The 18,873-nt window shown below is 26.9% G+C and overlaps 1 protein-coding gene and 1 long non-coding RNA gene across 2 annotated transcripts in view; one reads left to right on the top strand and one right to left on the bottom strand.

The window, feature by feature from the left end:
- The window catches only part of LOC101241078 (coiled-coil domain-containing protein 149), a 34,388-nt gene extending 24,054 nt beyond the window's left edge, over positions 1-10,334 (top strand). Inside the window, exons 7-10 of the mRNA XM_065793324.1 lie at positions 1,542-1,669; positions 4,399-4,525; positions 9,678-9,751; positions 9,845-10,334. Of these exons, the coding sequence (XP_065649396.1) occupies positions 1,542-1,669; positions 4,399-4,525; positions 9,678-9,751; positions 9,845-10,218 (703 nt within the window). The 3' untranslated portion in view covers positions 10,219-10,334. The remainder of the gene's footprint in view (positions 1-1,541; positions 1,670-4,398; positions 4,526-9,677; positions 9,752-9,844) is intronic.
- Positions 10,335-17,514: 7,180 nt separating this feature from the next.
- On the bottom strand, positions 17,515-18,485 carry LOC136077742 (uncharacterized). Its single transcript, XR_010637241.1, has 2 exons — positions 18,119-18,485; positions 17,515-17,995 (listed from the first exon to the last, which is right to left on the bottom strand). It is a non-coding gene; the product is annotated as an uncharacterized LOC136077742 (long non-coding RNA).
- Positions 18,486-18,873: the final 388 nt, after the last annotated feature.

Here is an 18,873-nt window from a genome sequence, read left to right on the forward strand (position 1 = left end):
GAGATGTAACCTTACATTAATGTAACAGAGTCTCAAGCTTGGCAGCTAGATCATGTCCATCCACATTTAAAGTACATTTTTAGACAAAAAGATTTTTAGACTAAAATTTTACATTATCAAAATCTTTCATTTCAGCATTTAACAAGACAACATTTCTGTGTGAATCATTTTTTGCTGCATAAATTAAAATTTGATCTTGTCTTTCAAATTTAATTCAGGGACTTGCTGACTTTAGAGAGATTCTATTGTTATTTCTTTCCTTATATCTTTTCTATATATCTGCAACTGTTGACTTTCCTATATCAAACTGATCTGCTATGTCTCTTGTAGTTCTGCCTTGTTCAATTGCATACAATAGCCCTTCTTTGACAGTAAAACTTGTATATTTTTGCTTTGTCATTTAAAAAATTTATTCAAAACAAAAATTTTTAATTAAAATACTTTATGTTTTATTTACCGTTTTTAAATATTAAAAAAAAAAAAGAAAAGCCTTCTAAAGTATTGGAATTTTATTATTTTAGTTCTGCGCGGATACTTTTGCACTCACATATTTTAATAAAATGAACTTTTAAGATTAGATTGCTGAGATTTAGTAAAAATTTGTTTATAGATTTTCAATCAATATTTTGACATTCCAATAAGAATTTGAAAGAAATTGTACTTTTCATTCCAAAGTTATTTCAAATTATGTGCTTGTCCAGTTAACATTTGCACGCTACTGTATATATATATATATATATATATATATATATATATATATATATATATATATATATATATATATATATATATATATATTGGGTTGGGGAATATATTCGTAGCGTTTTTATCAAAGACTTTTATTAAAGAGAAATCTTTACTTATAATAATAAATTAGTCGATTATGTATTCCCCATCGCTGTGATCATGTCCATCCACATTTAAAGTACATTTTTAGACTAAAAGAGAAAGGAACACCATTAGCCCAAATATGACAACGGTATTCCATACTAGGATGAATACAAAATATTATCTTTTTTTTTATCTGGTCAAGTGCTCCAAGAAGACCTAATGGCTTTAGCACAGAGCGCAGCAGAAGAGATTTAACTAGAAAGTTCATCCCATTTTTTCTTACTGAAAAGTATATAACTTAGTGATGATACCATTTTTCTTATGCAACTGACAGTGCAACTACTATGCTAACTAATCTACAATGTTTATTCTTTTTGATAAACATTTATTAAAAAGGCAAATATTAACTAAACTTTTATTTAAATTTTATGTGTATTTTAAGTGAGCCTTGACTTTTTTAACTACCATGATGCTCAAAAATTTTGAGTAAATTTAACGTTAGAATAACTTCAAAAATGTAAAAAAAAAAACTGTATTAAATTACATTATAGTTTTATTTTTATTTTTAGATAAGATTATCATTTCTTAAATTTAGAAAAAAAATTTTAATTTAATAAAAGCAAGGTTTTAATAAGTTTTATCTTGTTGCTCATAAGTTTAGACTCAAATATTTTGTTTTAAAAGTAGTTAAAAAGTCATTATATTTGTAGGTACTTGAAAGAAGTGCTTAAACAATACAAAGAGGAAAAAAAGGCAGCCTTAGCATTAGTTTCACGATACAAAGAAGCTTTAAACCAAAAAAAAATGAATAATAAATTATCGTATTTACAAATGTTGGGTGAGTCAATTGATTTTATTTAAAATAAAATTTAAAAATTACAAACAATTAAAATTTATTTAAAAAATTTTTTTAATTTTCGACAGTAAAAAAAAAGTTTTTGTCAACCTCGTTTTTATGTTGTTATGAAACTTTTGTGCCAACTGAATTTTTGTATTCAGGCTATCAGTGAGGGATCCCGTGGCGGGGATATGCATTCCCCCCCCTCCCCTAGAATCTGAAAGTCCTATAATCTCTTATAAATGGAGGACTTTTTTTTTTTTTCAAGAGATGCAAATGTAATACGAAGTACAAAAACATTTCAACACCCAACCACACCCCCCACACCCCACCCCACCAAAAATTCCAGAATCTGTCACTGCAGTCTATAAGCAATTATATATGATTTACCCATTAACATATAAAGCTCTTGCAAAGGAATGACTTTCACATTTCAGAACTTGGATAACCAGCCGCCACATATCTTTCATGTCATTGCTCTTTGAATAAAACCTTCTTATAGAATCTCCAGAAAGTTCATACTCTCCTTCACATGAAGCTCAAGCATACATGTCATCATGAGAATTCATTTAGGTTTTGTTTAAAACTCTGCTTTAAAAGTGGCATAAAAGTTTATATTTAAATTATAGCCTTAATTATTTTCAAGGGAAACATATAACAATTTAACTACATTAGCATTTAAGAATGAAAACCTGTCTCTGATAAATCCAAAAACTATATTTACATTAAAAACAATACTAGTAAAATGGCTACCTTATTTCATATTTTCACTATATTTTCATCTTTATCCTACTCTTTTAATACTTATACTTTAATATTTCTTTGCCACTAATATTTAAACTTACTTCATCTTCAATACTAGTATTTAAAAATAAAAACAATTGCAATAAAATGGCAACCGTATTTTAGATTGTTTCTTTCTATCTAATAAAACTGAGTCCATTGGAGAACAAAACCTTTTACACCTTACATTTTAGTTTTAAATATAAATTTTCCATAAGAAACTCTGTCATGTGCTTTAGAAAGTTCAGTAAAGATGTTAATGAGTGTTCTTTGCTACATCTTGGGTTAAAATATCTAGATTTTAAGGACAAAGTTCTATAGTTAAAAGGATCAGGATTATTGCCACTTGAAATGAAAGCTTGAATGCTTTTGGATGTTCGAATCTTTCCACACTTTTGGTACCTCTTCCGATTTAAAGGATAATTTAAAAATGTATTCAATAGCAGTACTTAAGCGTATAGAACGAGTTCTCAACTCATGAGGATGAACACATGATGGATGAACTCCATTATTATCAAAGATTTTAGTTTTATTCAACGTGTTAATTGAAAAATAACTTTATTTAAATTGACCATTTTATTTATACAATTTTTGCAGTAGACTGAAGTAACTGGTTTAAATTTTGTTAGGGTTTTGTCTTTGTATTGAGAATATATCGATTAAAAAAAAGTGTTAAACAATTTATCAAGAAAATTCTCATTAGTTGTAGTATTTGGAAACCTTAAATTTTGTGTTCCTTAATTTTATGTTCCTTAATTTTATTCTTGTTAAATATTCATATACGTGTAAAATTCTTTATTTTAAGTTACGCAACATAAAGTTTATTTAAAAAACAAAAGTTGGAGAATTGTAAGCTCTTTTATGCTGCAGTTTTCATTAAACTTAATGAGCTATTTTGATTTTTTATTTAACTTGAAGTTCTGCGAGTTAAAACTTTTGGTCTCTTGTTTTGTTTATTAGTGAAACTTTGCATTGCGTAATTTATGGACGATCCCTTAGAATAGGTTTTTATGTTATTTGTCAAGTCTTTCTCCATTTTTTAAAGGACTCTTTATTAGAATTTATTTGTCCTAGTTTTGATATGGTTGAACTAGTACTTTATTATCAACTTGAATATAATTTCTTTTTTTAATAAAAGTGCTTTTTTTCTGCTGTAGTTCACTCTTGTCTTGATCGACTTAATTTTGAGTTCTTGAGATCACAAGCATTTCTAAAAATTTCTCATAACAATCTTTATTATTGCTGAATATTCTTTTTCAATTGATATTTTAACATTGTCAGTTTTAAACCTTTAAGTGAGTTTTGACTTGTGTTATTAGTGCTTACTAAATTCTTCCAAGTTAAAATGACATATTAATAGGTGGACTAAATGTAGCTTGGAAATTCAATTTGAAGATTTTGTAAATATCAAATCCAGCATACCATTGGTTCATCTCACTTTTAAAATAATAATCACACTTTTAAATAATAATACTAATATAATGTTCAATGCTCACTTCCCTGCCATTACAATGCATATAAGATACCAATGCTGCTACTCTCCTTCAAATTCATATCTTATTGTCTTTTCTCTTAATTTTTTATAATTATTATATATTTCATTTAAAACGATACAAAACAAATTTTTTTTTTTAAATTTTGTTTTCTCATTAAAGCACTTTTCAAGTTATACTATATGAACATAGGCTTAATACAATAATGTATGAACTGAAGGTTTAAGTTATAATATGTAAACATAAGGTTGAAGTAATAATATATTAACATAGGATTGAAATAATAATATTTAAGCATAGGGTTTAAGTTATAATATATGGGCATTGGGATAAAATAATGAAATATGAGGGTTTGTTTTAAAAAGTTCATAACAATAGTCATTATTTTATTATACCAAAATTGTTTATATGTAAATCTTAACAAATAGTCTAATTTCATTTATGTGTGTGCAGAAAATCAACATGAACCGTATCTTTCTTCCAATTCAACAATGCAGCAACTTCAGCGTGTAAACAAATCACTTACTGAAATTATTGCAGAAAAAGAGCTCGCACTTAAGCATCAAAGAAATACTAACAGGTTTTGAAAATATTTCATTTATCTCACTCATGTTAGTAATAAAACAAAAATAAGTTATAAATAATTATAAGATAAAAAATTTTGATGTGTTCAGTTGCATTGTGGCTAATATTATTTAGGTTTTATAAGGATTTTGAACTGAGCGTGGCAAGGCTTGATCTCGATGATAATATGATTTAATTTTGAGTCAGCAAGGCAAAGGCTTTGTTAATATGCTGCTACTTAAGCACCTAAAAATTTTTTGACGAATCTTTATAGGTTAAGAAGAAAAGGCTTAGGTAAACTGTTTTTCTGTAAAGTGCTTTTGATACTGTTTTAATGTTACCTCTAAAGCTATGAGAAAAGTGCACCTCACTACTTCTGTTGTAAGATGGATTTGGGGCGATTTAATTTAATGTAAAAGATATCTGAGTCATAAACAAAATTTGTTAATAATAAAGTTTCCAAAGAACCAACAATTATTGGTTTAATGAGAAAGAAGTACAAAATACCTTGAAAATATTCAAAACACTAAAATACCGATTGTTTTTATTTTTTTGAAAATGCATAAAAACTGCCCGAGAAAAAAAACCAGGCTAATCCTGTTAAGTACTTAATAAGTTTCCTACTAAAACTTAGTAAGTTCCCGACAAGTACTTATTAGGAACTTAGTAGGATTAGCAAGTTTTAGCAGGAAACTTAGTAGGATTAGCAAGTTTTTGTAGGAAACTTAGTAGGAATAATAAGGTTTATACTCCGAACTTAGTAAGTTTTACTAATACGACTTACTAAGTTCTTAACAGGATTAGTAGGGTTTTTTTTCTCGATTAAGTATTCGTTTCTAGTTTTAGTTAATAGTTTAGTTTATAGTTTTTTTTTAGTTAATTTCATATTTTTATCTAAGGTTTAATTGAATTATTTGGGTTTTAAAGATTTCATATTTATATTAGCAGGGTTATTTTTCAAGAAATATGTGTGTTAAAGTAAAAATGTTAAAATAATTATTATTCTATTTTTACTTAAACATAGATAATTCTTGAAAAAATGACCCTACAAATCTAATTTAACTAGTCGCCTAAGCAACGAGGACGCTTATTTATAAAACAATAATAAAAATAACAAATAATAAAGTGTTAAGTTGGTTAACTAGAACATTTAGAAAAATACAATAAATAGCGATGGCCAGTACTTTTGGTAATTTCGAAAGTGACAGTGGGATAATTGCACCCATAAGATTTGTCTTGATCTTTTATGACCATAACTGTATCTATAACGAAATTTATAATAATATTAATGTAATTCAACAACTTAATAACATATATTTTACAATAAAAAACACATTTTTAACTCACCATAATTTTAGAATGGTGAAAAGGTTTCATTACCATTTTTCCATAGCTATAAAAATTAAAAACATAAGAGTATGAAAATATGAAAAAATGTCTACAAAATATGTATGTATTTAAATATATAAGTATTTAAATATTTATGCTGCTTCCTATATATATGCCGAGTAAATATATATTATTATATATATTATATAAATCATATATAAATCATATATATATTCATATATATATATATATATATATATATATATATATATATATATATATATATATATATATATATATATATATATATATATATTTGTTTTAAAATATTTTATTGTATATTAAATATATTATTGTAATTCTAATATATATTATTTATATTATATTATTGTTAAATATTATGTAAATTAATAACATATTTTACAATAAAGTGTACCTAACTTAGACCATAATAGATATCTTGTCATCAATTTCACGTCATTAAAAAAAGGTTTTTTTAGAAATACTGTAGAGTAGCTGGAAATCTCATTGGTTATCTTCTTTTTGAAAAGGACAAAACCTCATCCAACAGAGTATTGCACATACTTTTCAATAGGTTTATGTATTTGTGCTGATTTCTAATGAATATTGTAATCACATTTCCTAAAAATGTATATGTATATCATAATTAGAAGCATGCAGAGTATACCCCACTCAAACCCTTTACATAAGAATTTAAAATAATGGATCATGCAGACAAATGTTTAAAAATCTATATTATATTTATCTATATATATATATATATATATATATATATATATATATATATATATATATATATATATATATATATATATATATATATATACATACACATAAATATATATATATATATATATATATATATATATATATATATATATAATATATATATATATATATAATATATATATATATAATATATATATATATATAATATATATATATATATAATATATATATATAATATATATATATATAATATATATATATATATAATATATATACATATATAATATATATATATATAATATATATATATATAATATATATATATATATAATATATATACATATATAATATATATATACCCAGCCAACTCGGATAGCTGGGTCCCATATGGGGTCTTGATGGGCCGATACATGGGAGCCATGTAGAATAACTATGTGGGGCCCATGTTAAATTGGCCGCGGGCTCCAACTGGGTCCCATGTGGGCTAACCACGGTTCGGCGAAAATTGTTAATCCTACTCTTTCATTTGATTTTTCTTTTAAACATACTTCAACAATACTTTATTTGCGCTTTTCTGTTGCTAAGATTACTTCATTATAACTAAACATAACTTAGCATGTTGACGCTTTGACTTTAAGTAGTTAAATTTTAAGTCAATACATGACGTTGGTCAAGCAAATTGCGCATAAATCTAGATTTTAAAACAAGTTCGAGCCACTTTGGGTGAGACTGTTTGGTTTGGGAAAAAAAGCAAAGCTTTTGAATATCATTGGGAAACACAAAAAATATACATGGATGTTGTAAGTGACTGTATTGAGAATAAAAAGAATTATTCAGCAATTGCTGAAGCCCTCACTCGGTTGGCACTGTTACCGTCGCGGTCTCGACTTCCCAAAGCCACTTTCCTAAGATAAAAACATACAAAATTGTTACTTTTCGTTGCATTTAGAACAGTTATATTAATTAATTCACTTTAAGTGATGACAAAATGATAATCCTCTTTAACTCCAGAATTAAATTTTGTGGATAAACCTTTCCATACCAGGACTAAAGGTAACTTTTAAAACAGGAAAATTTTCAGCTTATTACAGATGGATACAAAGAAATTTTACAATATAGTTCTGCAAATTTGTTAGTGTAGTTTTTAAGGGGAAGAGTTCTTTTATGAAAGCAATCTTTTTTAATTCACACCCTAATAAAAGTAGGAGTTTCACAACAAAGAGATTAAATATACAAGAAACTTATCACTAATTACCTACTGCCTTCTCAAAGTCTTTTTTATTGACCTCAGCTGTTTTTTGGTTTCCTTTAATTGCCTCTGAAATACAAAATGTAATAAAACTATTGACAACATTAATAGTGCATGTAATTGATTTAGCATCCTTAAAAGTGTTTGTTTTTTAAACTCTGGTAAGGAAGAAAATAAGGAACTCACATAGAAAGATACCATGGTTATTACTCTAAAACTATTTAATTTATAATATTGATTGAAAATTCGAAATGAGAGAATCATTGGAGTGTTAATTAGATAAGATTGCACTTACTGTACACAGTATCAAAAAGTCGGGTGGACCCAAACCCTCTCTTGCCACCACGACCAAAAACGTTAAATTTCATGGCTAAGTTGTTGCTCATCACAAAAGCCATCATCCGCTTAGTTGCTTCTTCAAGAGTATTGCCCCCAATATCAGCAATAAAATTCACCTAAAAATAAATTTAAAATTTTCTATGAAAGTAGAATCATAGTCCTGCTATCATTTTTTAAAATTAATTAAATCAAGTTCTCAGACAGAACACTTTGATTTATATTTCTCATTGTATATACTGTATCATCATATACATCTTATCATTTATACTTGCCCTCAGAGGTTTACATGAAAACACAGTATATATGATAGGACAACATGTGTCTTTTTAGGGGCTTTGTAGCATGTACAATAAACATAAACTAAAATTCATAAATGGTGGGTGGATAACTTATTTAGACAGAATCCATAGATTATGTTTAATACTACTTACTACACTATTCAAGAAATTGATGTCATCAAGTTTTCTTTCCATTAATGTAAAATCTTCTTCTGTTAGCAAAGGAAAAATGGCTCCTTCTGGAAGTATTGCAACATTTTGAACTGGTTGTTGACTTCTAAACATGGTCATTTGTACACGCTGAGTTTCTTTAACTTCTTCTAGCTGTCTTAAGACTCTCCCCAAAAGATTTTCAATTCTATTGAGCTGACCTGAAATATATTTCTAAAAATATAAAAAAAATTAAAATCTTTTTTAACAATAAATAGTATTCTTTAATATATTACAGATTACGAGGTAAAAGACACCTCTTTTAAAAAAACATACTTTCGATATGCATAACAAAAGACCATTTACCAATCCTTAGTTCAGTATTATAATGCAATCAAACAATTAAATACACAAAATTGTTTTGTGAAGGAACAAAATCTGCCACAATATTAAGACCAATACATACCAGTTGAATCATTGAGTAAATTTGAAGGTCTTGTAGTGTACAGCGTTTCAGAAGGACGAGGAAGGTTGAAGTTGGAAGGTGACTGAGAACTAACTAGTGAATGTGATGAAACCAGAGAGGATGATGTTGACAGGGGATAACAAGGGATGAAAGACTTTTGAGGTGGTGGAACCACAATGTATGAAAGCTTTAAATTAAAAAAAAATTTAATTATTATTTTCATTTTATGTCTAAATATTATGAGTTAGTTGAGATTTTAGTCCGCCATTTTCGTGACCTTGCTATTAACTTTGAATATAAACTTGCGACCTTGCCCATTAACTTTAGTTGTCTAAATTCCATAATTTTCCTGATAGAGAATAGATTTAAAAAATAAGAAACACTTTTCGAAAGAAAAAAAAAGCAGAACTTTTTTTGTAAATTTGATTCTTTTAAGATATAATTAGTTTCTCTGTAGCATTAGTAGTTATATTTTAGTATCAGTTTGACCGGTAGCCAAAGTAGTACGTGGTTTGTTTTACTTATAAAAATTATTAATAAGAAATATTTTCAAAGAAAATGGGCTTTTAGTAATATTCATGTTAGTATTTTTTTATTTTCTTTCTAGAGTACTTGGTGCTCGGGTATCTGAGTTAGAAAAAAAATTAAGAACAATGGAAGTCTCTGGTCTTTGGTCTCACGGTTAGTTAACAATTATTATCATAGTTAATATATATTAATATATAGTTAATATATATTAGTTTTTTGTTTTGATAATATCTTAAAAACTTTTAGATCAGCGTAGACCTCGCTATACATCTGAAGATGAGTACTTAAACTTAAATAAGTTTGATTCTGGGTGTAGCAAATACGAAAATTTAGCTTGCAAAGAAAAGATAAGTGATGAGATTACTAACGTTTTAAATGATAAAATTCCAAATGTTTTAACAAGAGTAGTTTCTGATGCTAAAGTTAATTCAGAAATAAGTCAAAATAATATATCATGCGATACTTGCTTGTGTAATACTGCAAGTGAGCTATATGAATCAATAAATGAAGTGGAATCCTCAGAAAAAGACTTTGCTTCTGCTATACTCGAAATACCTTTTACAAATAATGCTACACTTAATAACAACATCTTTTCTATGTATGACGAGAAGAAACTGTAATTCTTCTTATAGATAATCATATGAAAAATGTGAATTTATATATATATATATATATATATTATTTGCGGATAATTTTAGTATATTTATAAATATATAATTAATAGTAGGTGTTTTAATATTATATGTGTATATCACGAAAAAAATACATTAATAGCTCTAGTTTTATTGCGTGAATAAGTAATAAACGATATTTTTGATTACTAATAACTTAAAATTGGAATAATTAAACGTTCATATAAATTGTTATTAAAAACTTATATGAAATTGTAAAATGGGATCAACATCTGATATTGGCTATGATAACCTTATTACCAAAGAAAAACAACTTAGTTTGAAAAATCTTGACTTATAGTTACTAAAAGTTAATCAAAGAGTTGACCAACGAGTTGATAGACTTCTAGAGAAAGATAAAGTTATTGATGAATTAAAAAAAAAGATTAGACGAACTTGAAACAAATAATGGCGAAAACCAAATAAAAGATACCAACATTATTATTCTTAATGTACAGAATTTATACAGCCAAATGGTATCTGGTAATAAGAATAGCATAACAAAAGAATTTCAAGCAGCTATTGTTGTAGCAGTAACTAAAAACAACGAAGAAAAAATAAACCGCGAGACCAACATAATAAGTGGAATCGATCACGTCATTTTAAATGTAACAAATGATGAAGAAGCAACCCTTTTAATATTAAACAGCCTTAAAAAAGGCAAAAAAACAAATTAAAAAAAATACACGATTAATGAAAAAAACAAAAGGCAATCAAACACATACCAATACAAGTATGATAAAAGTTGAATTCCACTCAGCAAAAACTGATCACTGCTTTAGCAAAAGCAGATATTACAGCAACAGTTATCACTGCTTTAGTAAAAGCAAAAATTCTAAAAGATTACTCTCCAAGAATTTTTATAAATAAAAATTTAACCAAAAACGAAAGAATACGTGACAAAAATGTTGGGGAAAAAAAAAAGGTCCTATCGACAAACTCAAATACACACGACAGCAATATCAAGTTTAGATATAACATTGACGTAAATCATGAAAATGAAAAATACTACTATGGCATAATGGATCAACAATTGAAAAAATTATATATTAAGGAATGACTCTATTTTGTGCCGTCATTTAATTACTCAAATCAGCTTAACAATAACAACACAAACCCAACTAATTATACCAGTTATACTTTTATTTATTCAACCTGAAACTTTAGTTTCAGGTTGAATAAATAAAAGTATAATTGGTATTATTTTTTAAGTTGTTATTAGTAAGAAACTCATTCAACTGAATGAGTTTCTTACTAATAACAACTTAAAAAATAATGTTTATAAAACAACTAAAGTTGAAACTAAATTTAATAAAAAAGATAAATACAAAATATCTAAAAGTATGATTGATGTTTTATTAAGTAAAAGTCCAGCGAAAATAAAAACGTTCGTCATCACTGTGCAGTTTTTGCAGCAATTGATGGTATCACTGAAGTAGTCAATTACTCAAAAACAATAAAAAGCAGGCAACTAAGTATTAAAAAGATAACAATCATATCCAACGCAATCAATAACTATAACATACAGTTCAATTAAATGACAACTCGACTAACATGTGGAATTATAAATTACTTTATAAATATCTTAAATGCCATTTCACCAAATGATACAAATAAACATCAAGAATAAAGACAAACAATGAATGGTTCGATCAACAGTTTAAAAATCTGAACAAATTATTATCATTTTGATTACATGAAAAAAAATGATTTATCAATTTTTCAAATGTTTAAAAAAACGAGAAGAGATTCTATTAAATTAAGAAACGAAAAATTAACAAGTTATTCGAAAAAAGAAGAAACCGAAAAATTTTAATAACTCAAAAGACTTTTATGATTTCTACTCAAAGTTCATCAAAATTATATCAAGCTTTGAAGATACTCCCATTCCTGATTATATACTTTACAAAAACAAGAAAACCTACTCAAACGTTTAAAAGTCATTTTTTTAAGAAATTCTTCAGTACATTCAAATCTAATTCCGATTGTGTATTTAATGATTCTTAAAACTTTATTAACAATCTTTTCAAATATTCTTAAAATAGCTAAAAAGATTTAAAAAAAAAATTCTCGTTTCTTTCTATTAATAAATATGATATCATCGGTGCGATTAAAAACTTAAAAGAAAAAAGCACCTGTTATTCAGATATTCCAACAAAAGTTAATAAAAATCATATGATTCAAACACTGATCCATTAACGATTATATTCAACAAATGTCTAGAAACATGTAGTATTAATGATTATATTCAACAAATGTCTAAAAACAGGTAGTATTCCAAATAAGCTTAAAATAGGTAGTATTATGCCACTTTATAAACAAAAAGATGAAATACATGATATCAATAGTTATCGAAGTATTACTGTAGTATATCCACTAACAAAAGTGTTTGAACGAATAATTGATTTATTCAATGATTACCAACACGGTTTCAGATGCAATCATTCATGTGAAACTACGTTACATGTTCTTATCTCTAAAGTAAAGCTAGGAAACTCTAAAAAATACATTGTTAATATTTATCGATTTTAGAAAAGGTTTTGACTTAATAAATTCCAAATTACTGATTTTGAAACTAAAACATTATGGCTTTTTAACTGATGCTTTGAACTTAATAAGCAACTATTTTCATAATAGAAAAATATTTACAAAAGTTAAAGATATATATTCTAACGAAGAATAAGTTAATATCGGTATACCACAAGGTTCCGATTCAGAACCTCTTTTTTTTGATTTTCGTCAATAATCTACCTGAATACTTGACATTATTTGAATCAACATTATTTGCAGATGACACAACACTTATGACAAGTGATACCGATATAAACCATCTAATAACAAAAACTCAGTTAGCATTTAATAATTTTATTGTGTGGTGCTATGCTAATAAACTCGTCATCAATAGGGATAAAACTAAAGCAATGATTTTTACAAATAAGCATACATCTAAAATAATATTGCAAACATCAATCATATTAAGTAATAAGTTCAAAATTGAAATAGTTCAAAAAATTTTCTTTGCTTGGTGTCATCAAAAACAGTACATTTTACCGAATACATAAAAGAGATAAAAGCAAAAAAATAGACAAAATTATTCTCAATAACTAATATATTTGGTCTAGCCTTCAAAGTTCGTTTACAATTCTTCAAAAGATTTATTTTACTTACTGTGATTACTGCTTAAGTCTTTATAATTTGCTACACGAAAAAAGAATTATAAAGCTTAGCAATGCATATTACTATATGATTTTATTTTTACTACTCAAAATTAATATTCAAAATAAAGATAAATTTCAAATCAATCAACAGCTTAAAGCATACAACTTGCAAATTTTTCATCATCGATTTTTATGCAGAGCACTAAAACTATGCAATTTTTTGCAAGAAACGGGTGAACTTATTTTTTTAATTTTTTTTATTTAGGTGCCCCAAGAAGTCCTTACGGTCTTATCACCGAGCACCGTGGATGAGCATTTAATTGGAAGTTCACGCCTCCTCCGTAACCGATGTCGCAAAACTTGCCCAGAGATGGGTTTAAACAATTTGATTTTATTAACCCCGATAAAATCAAGTACAATACAAGAAATAAAAACTTCTTAAACTTCAAAGTGTCTTACAAACACGATAAACAGTCATTTAAGTCTTTTTTCAGCAATATAATCAATAAGCACTATAATCAATAATGACAATATCAAATTAGCACCAAAAGAATTTAGTGATCTATATATACTGAACAACATCAACTCAATTATAGCACATAAAACTATCAAAACATTAGGTTTGATGTCAATATAAACAGAATAACAAACTATATTGACTTTTATGTTAGCGAAAAATTTAGAAATAAGAAAGACTAGACATTTAAATTTTTTGACATCTTTTATTTTGCATTTACAATAATTTTTTATACTACTTGTATCTCATATTAAGGTTCACACCCTTAAAAGGTGGTTCATACCCTTAAAAGGTGGTTCATACCCTTAAAAAAAATTTCAAAGAAAACTAGTTATTTTTAGCTTTTTTTAGTTTAAATCTTAAGCAAGAAAGTTCCTACTTGTTTTACAAAAATTATAAAAAAAATTGTTAAAAAAAGGTAAAAATTCAATAGGAGTGTATACAAAAAAAGCTATTAAATCTACATTTTTGAAAATTTTGCCTTGGTTCTGCTTCAACTCCTTCAATATACCAATACGATTATACCCTGAAAATTTCAAATCATTTGGACTATCAGATCGAAAGATATTTAAAATATAAAACTGAAAATAACTAAAAAAAGAAAATAGGTTAAAATTAAAAAACAAAGAAAAAAACGGAATAAAATAATTAATAAGCCCCAGCTGCATAGGCTGGTATAGTTTCAGTTTGTTTTTCTTCATCCAAAAATCCTTTCCTAATGGCTCTCAGTTTCTTCTATCATTTTCTTTTTAGTGCACTTTTTATTCAATAATGTTATCCTTTGATTTTCCATTTTCGTAGCATTATTAATAAAAAAAAAATATTTTTTTGGAATGTCTGCTGTGTGTCGGTTAGCACTGAACTTTCTTTTATGTTTTGAAAGAGTTGATCTAGGCATACTTTAATTCATTTCGTCTAAAATTAAACACCCTGGATTTATTTTTATTTGGAATATATAACAACAATAGCAATAAACAAGTGATAATAACTTGGTAAATGTAAAGACTGCAAATTAAACAACTCTAATTTCACGTGGCAAAAAAAGTTATTTTAAAGTATGGATTTTAAATAAATACTGTCTTGCTTTTTCTGCTTCAATAACACTTTTTCCAACTTGATGATGCAAGTTTTCAAGCTTGTAATGAAATTTATTTCAATATTAAGGAGTTAAAAAGATGGCGCAAAGAGCGTTTAAACTATTCAGTGGTACAATGGAAAATGATTATCTTTAATGACGAACCAAATTTTGAAATTATTAACAGAAAAAAAAAAAGATTTGTTCATTGCAAAAAGACGGAAAAATATTTGAAGCAACACCTACTAAACCGTATTTAAAAAGATGGTGGTTCTGTCGGGATATGGAGATGTATATCAGGCTCAGGTGTTGGATGTCATAAAATACACGAAGGAAGATTAAACCAGTATGAGTATCGCAACATTTTGGAAAACGCGCTTATCCCTAGTCGCAATTTGTTCCAGGCTGATCAAAACTGGTTATTTCAACAAGACAATGCTCCATGCCATACAGCACATTTAATAACTGATTATTTCCTTAAAAGTAATATTTGATTCATGCCTTGGCCAGCACAATCACCAGATTCACGGATTTCTGACTAAAAATAAGGGTATGAACCACCTTAAAAACATTTCTATTCACTAGCAATGGTAAAAGACAAATAGCCCATAGAATAGAGGTTAAGAAATATATATCTTTATTAAGTGGATAATTTTGGTCATCTTTCCGCAATTTTAAGCTGTTTCTATATTTATATAGAATTTTATTTAAAAAATGCCCATTCCATGACAACTGCAATATACAATTACATGTGTACTTGCACTTAGGATAATTAACATCAATGTACAAACTTGCAACAGTAATGAAAAGATTTATTTGTTGTAGAGACATGGTATTCAAAAGTTTAAATTATGCAAACTTTCCTTTTTAAGATTATAACCTGTTGAAATAAAGCAAACTTTTCAAATAGTAAACAATAAATTCAAATGAAGAAAAAATTCAATATTTACATTGTACCCGTTTTTCAGGTCAATTTTTTTATATGCTAATATATTGCTAATTAAAATTACCGCATTGTCCAAAAATGAATAAGTCAATGCTAGCGTTGAAAGGCATTTTTTTTGTCTACTATTAGAACTGTAGCAATTCCCTTTTTTTTAATACCCTTTTTGAAATTTGAAAAAGGCTTTTCTCCGTTACAATTAGTAACAGGAGCAGAGAACAACATTGAATCCTTAGAACAACATTGACGTTAGAGAGTGGATTCAAGTTTCTTTGATTAAATAACCAGAAGTAAATTCAGATTGTTCGTTTTTTTGGTTCACTTATAATAATTTCAACTGAATTGGGAGCTAAGTTCTTGAAATGCAGTTTTTATTCGGAATGTAAATGTCCGCAACGTTTACGTAAATTTAAAAAAGTTCTTTAGCGTACGCTGTTTTTACAACAGAATCCATATCTAAAAAACGGACAAAGAATCCAAAACGAGAGAGGCATAAGTTTGTCTTCACCTTTCAATCTCAGTTAGAAGTTGATCAATGGTGACCTGAAATCATAACCTCAGAAACCATATTTCTTTTCTCAGTAAAGTCTGATACCTCAATAGACGTCAATTCGTCTTGTTTCCGTTTACGGCTCAACAGAGCAGTAACGGATATAGGGGGATGGGGTATGCCCCAAATTTTCTTTCACCTACATCGATAAAAAAAAATTTATGTTTTTGTTTTGTTTTGTTATTTAGGTGCCCCAAGAAGACCTAACGGTCTTGTCACAGAGCACCGCGGAAGTGCATTTAACCAGGAAGTTCATGCCTTCTACCTTACCGTGACACGAAAATATGTCGATAGCTCGTTTCGAACCTAGATATCCAGCTTATAAAGCAAGCGCTCTAACCACTGCGCCACTGCCGCACTAAGTTTAAAAAAAAAAAGTTAAAGTTTTAAAATAAACATTTTTGGTCAATTATCCGTTTAGAATGAAATCCAGATTAACGTTTAGAACAAACGTCCGTAAAACGTCTATATTCTAACGTATTTTAGACGTCTATTATAGGATTATTATACGTATATAAAGCGTTTAGATTTAGTCTAAGTAAACGTATATTAAACTTGTCTATTAGTTTCTTTGATTTAGTTAACGTAAATTTAATTTATTTACGTTTTAAAACTAATATAAGTTAAAATTACGTTATAACATTTTAACTTTACATAAGTAATAAGAGCTATATACGTCGTGAAATTTATAAATAGGATATAGTTATAAAAGTAAGGAAATTTATAAATAAGATATAGTTATAAAAGACCTGGTCTTATTTTCTATATTTTTTATAACTATTATAATATGTTTATAAACTTTTATAGTATACTACTTATACTATACTTTTATTTTATAAAACTATATATAAAGTTATAAACTTATATAAAACATTTTCATATAGTTTGGGTTTAGAGAAAATATGTTTGTGCGCTATGCTTGTTTATGTTTCGATAATTAAAAAAAATTAAATGATCAAACTTTTGGCAGTGGAAGTATTATATTAAAAAATTTCTATCAAATATTTTTTAAATATAATCTCAGCAGAAAATAAAACTTTACATTAATATTAAGATTACTTATAAAATTAATAAACTCATAAACAAATATTTTGGATCACTGGTTTATGCATAATCAAAAATCTTCCTAGAATACCGTCTACCACTTGTTTATCATGCACCTGTTTGTGCAACATCATCTTCTACATTCTTATCCTGATCGTCTGATTTCGTAACCTGATTTGTAACCGCAAAAAACTATTTTAATTAAAATAATTTAAATGTACATTCATAAAATAAAATTGGAATTACACAGAACAACTTTACATATGGAGGATTTTCTGAATGGAAGTTTCCAAACTTTCATGTACCACCTATGTTTATTTTTGACAAAAATAAACATGGAAAATTTCGAAAGTCGCGCCATATTATATGCAGTGGCTTTTACCAGCTCTGTTCTACCAATTTTCTATAGCAAATGTAACTAAATTAAGCTAAAATGCATCTAAAATAAAAAAATAAAAAAATTTATTTATTAAACCTCTTGATTAATGCAAAGATGAATACCTACTGCTGCACTATCATACTAGCGCTTACAAAATGAATTTAAACTGTTTATAAAACTTACGAAAAAAGTTCTTGCAGCAGGACTTTCATAACGAGAGACCAGCAACTCGTATTTTTTAACTGTGTCAAGGTTGCAATCAATAATTTCTAAGACATCCATTAAGTTGTTGGCATTTAGGAAGGTAGATTGTCGCGATAAGAGATTTTTAACTTTTTAGCTTCCGACACTCGTTTATTATTTATTAATCAGTCGTTTTGCTTTCAGCTGTTGTAAGGAAGTGATTCTTGTAAACGCATTTAAATTAATTATTTAGCCAATAAAAAGTAATTTTTCAATAATTTTTTTTATTTCGTTTTAATTATGGCTATTTAAACCGCGTGACTAAAGCTGTTATGTGAGTCTTCTGACCAATGGCTATATTGCTATATTATAATATAATAAACGTTTACTAAACGTCGATCAAACGTTTAGAATAACAATTTATATTAGTCAATATTGTAAACGTTTGATTGACGTTTAATAAACGTATAAATTAAAAGATTTAAAGCGTAGATTTTAAATCTATAAATGTTTACGTTTAATTAAGGTCGATTAAAGGTTTACAATATTGACTAATGTAAGTCGATATTCAAAACGTTAGATCGAAGTTTAGTAAACGTATATATAAAAAAGTTTGAAATATACGTTTCAAATCAAGCGTCAATTTTTAGTCAATAATAGGTCGCTAAACGTTTTATCTATTTTTCGACCGTTTTCGATTAAATATTTACCAATTCTAAAAAATAAAGTATAAAAAATGTGTGAAATGTATAAAA

This window comes from Hydra vulgaris, chromosome 03 (genome assembly GCF_038396675.1).
Source record: "Hydra vulgaris chromosome 03, alternate assembly HydraT2T_AEP".
Lineage (NCBI taxonomy): Eukaryota > Metazoa > Cnidaria > Hydrozoa > Anthoathecata > Hydridae > Hydra > Hydra vulgaris.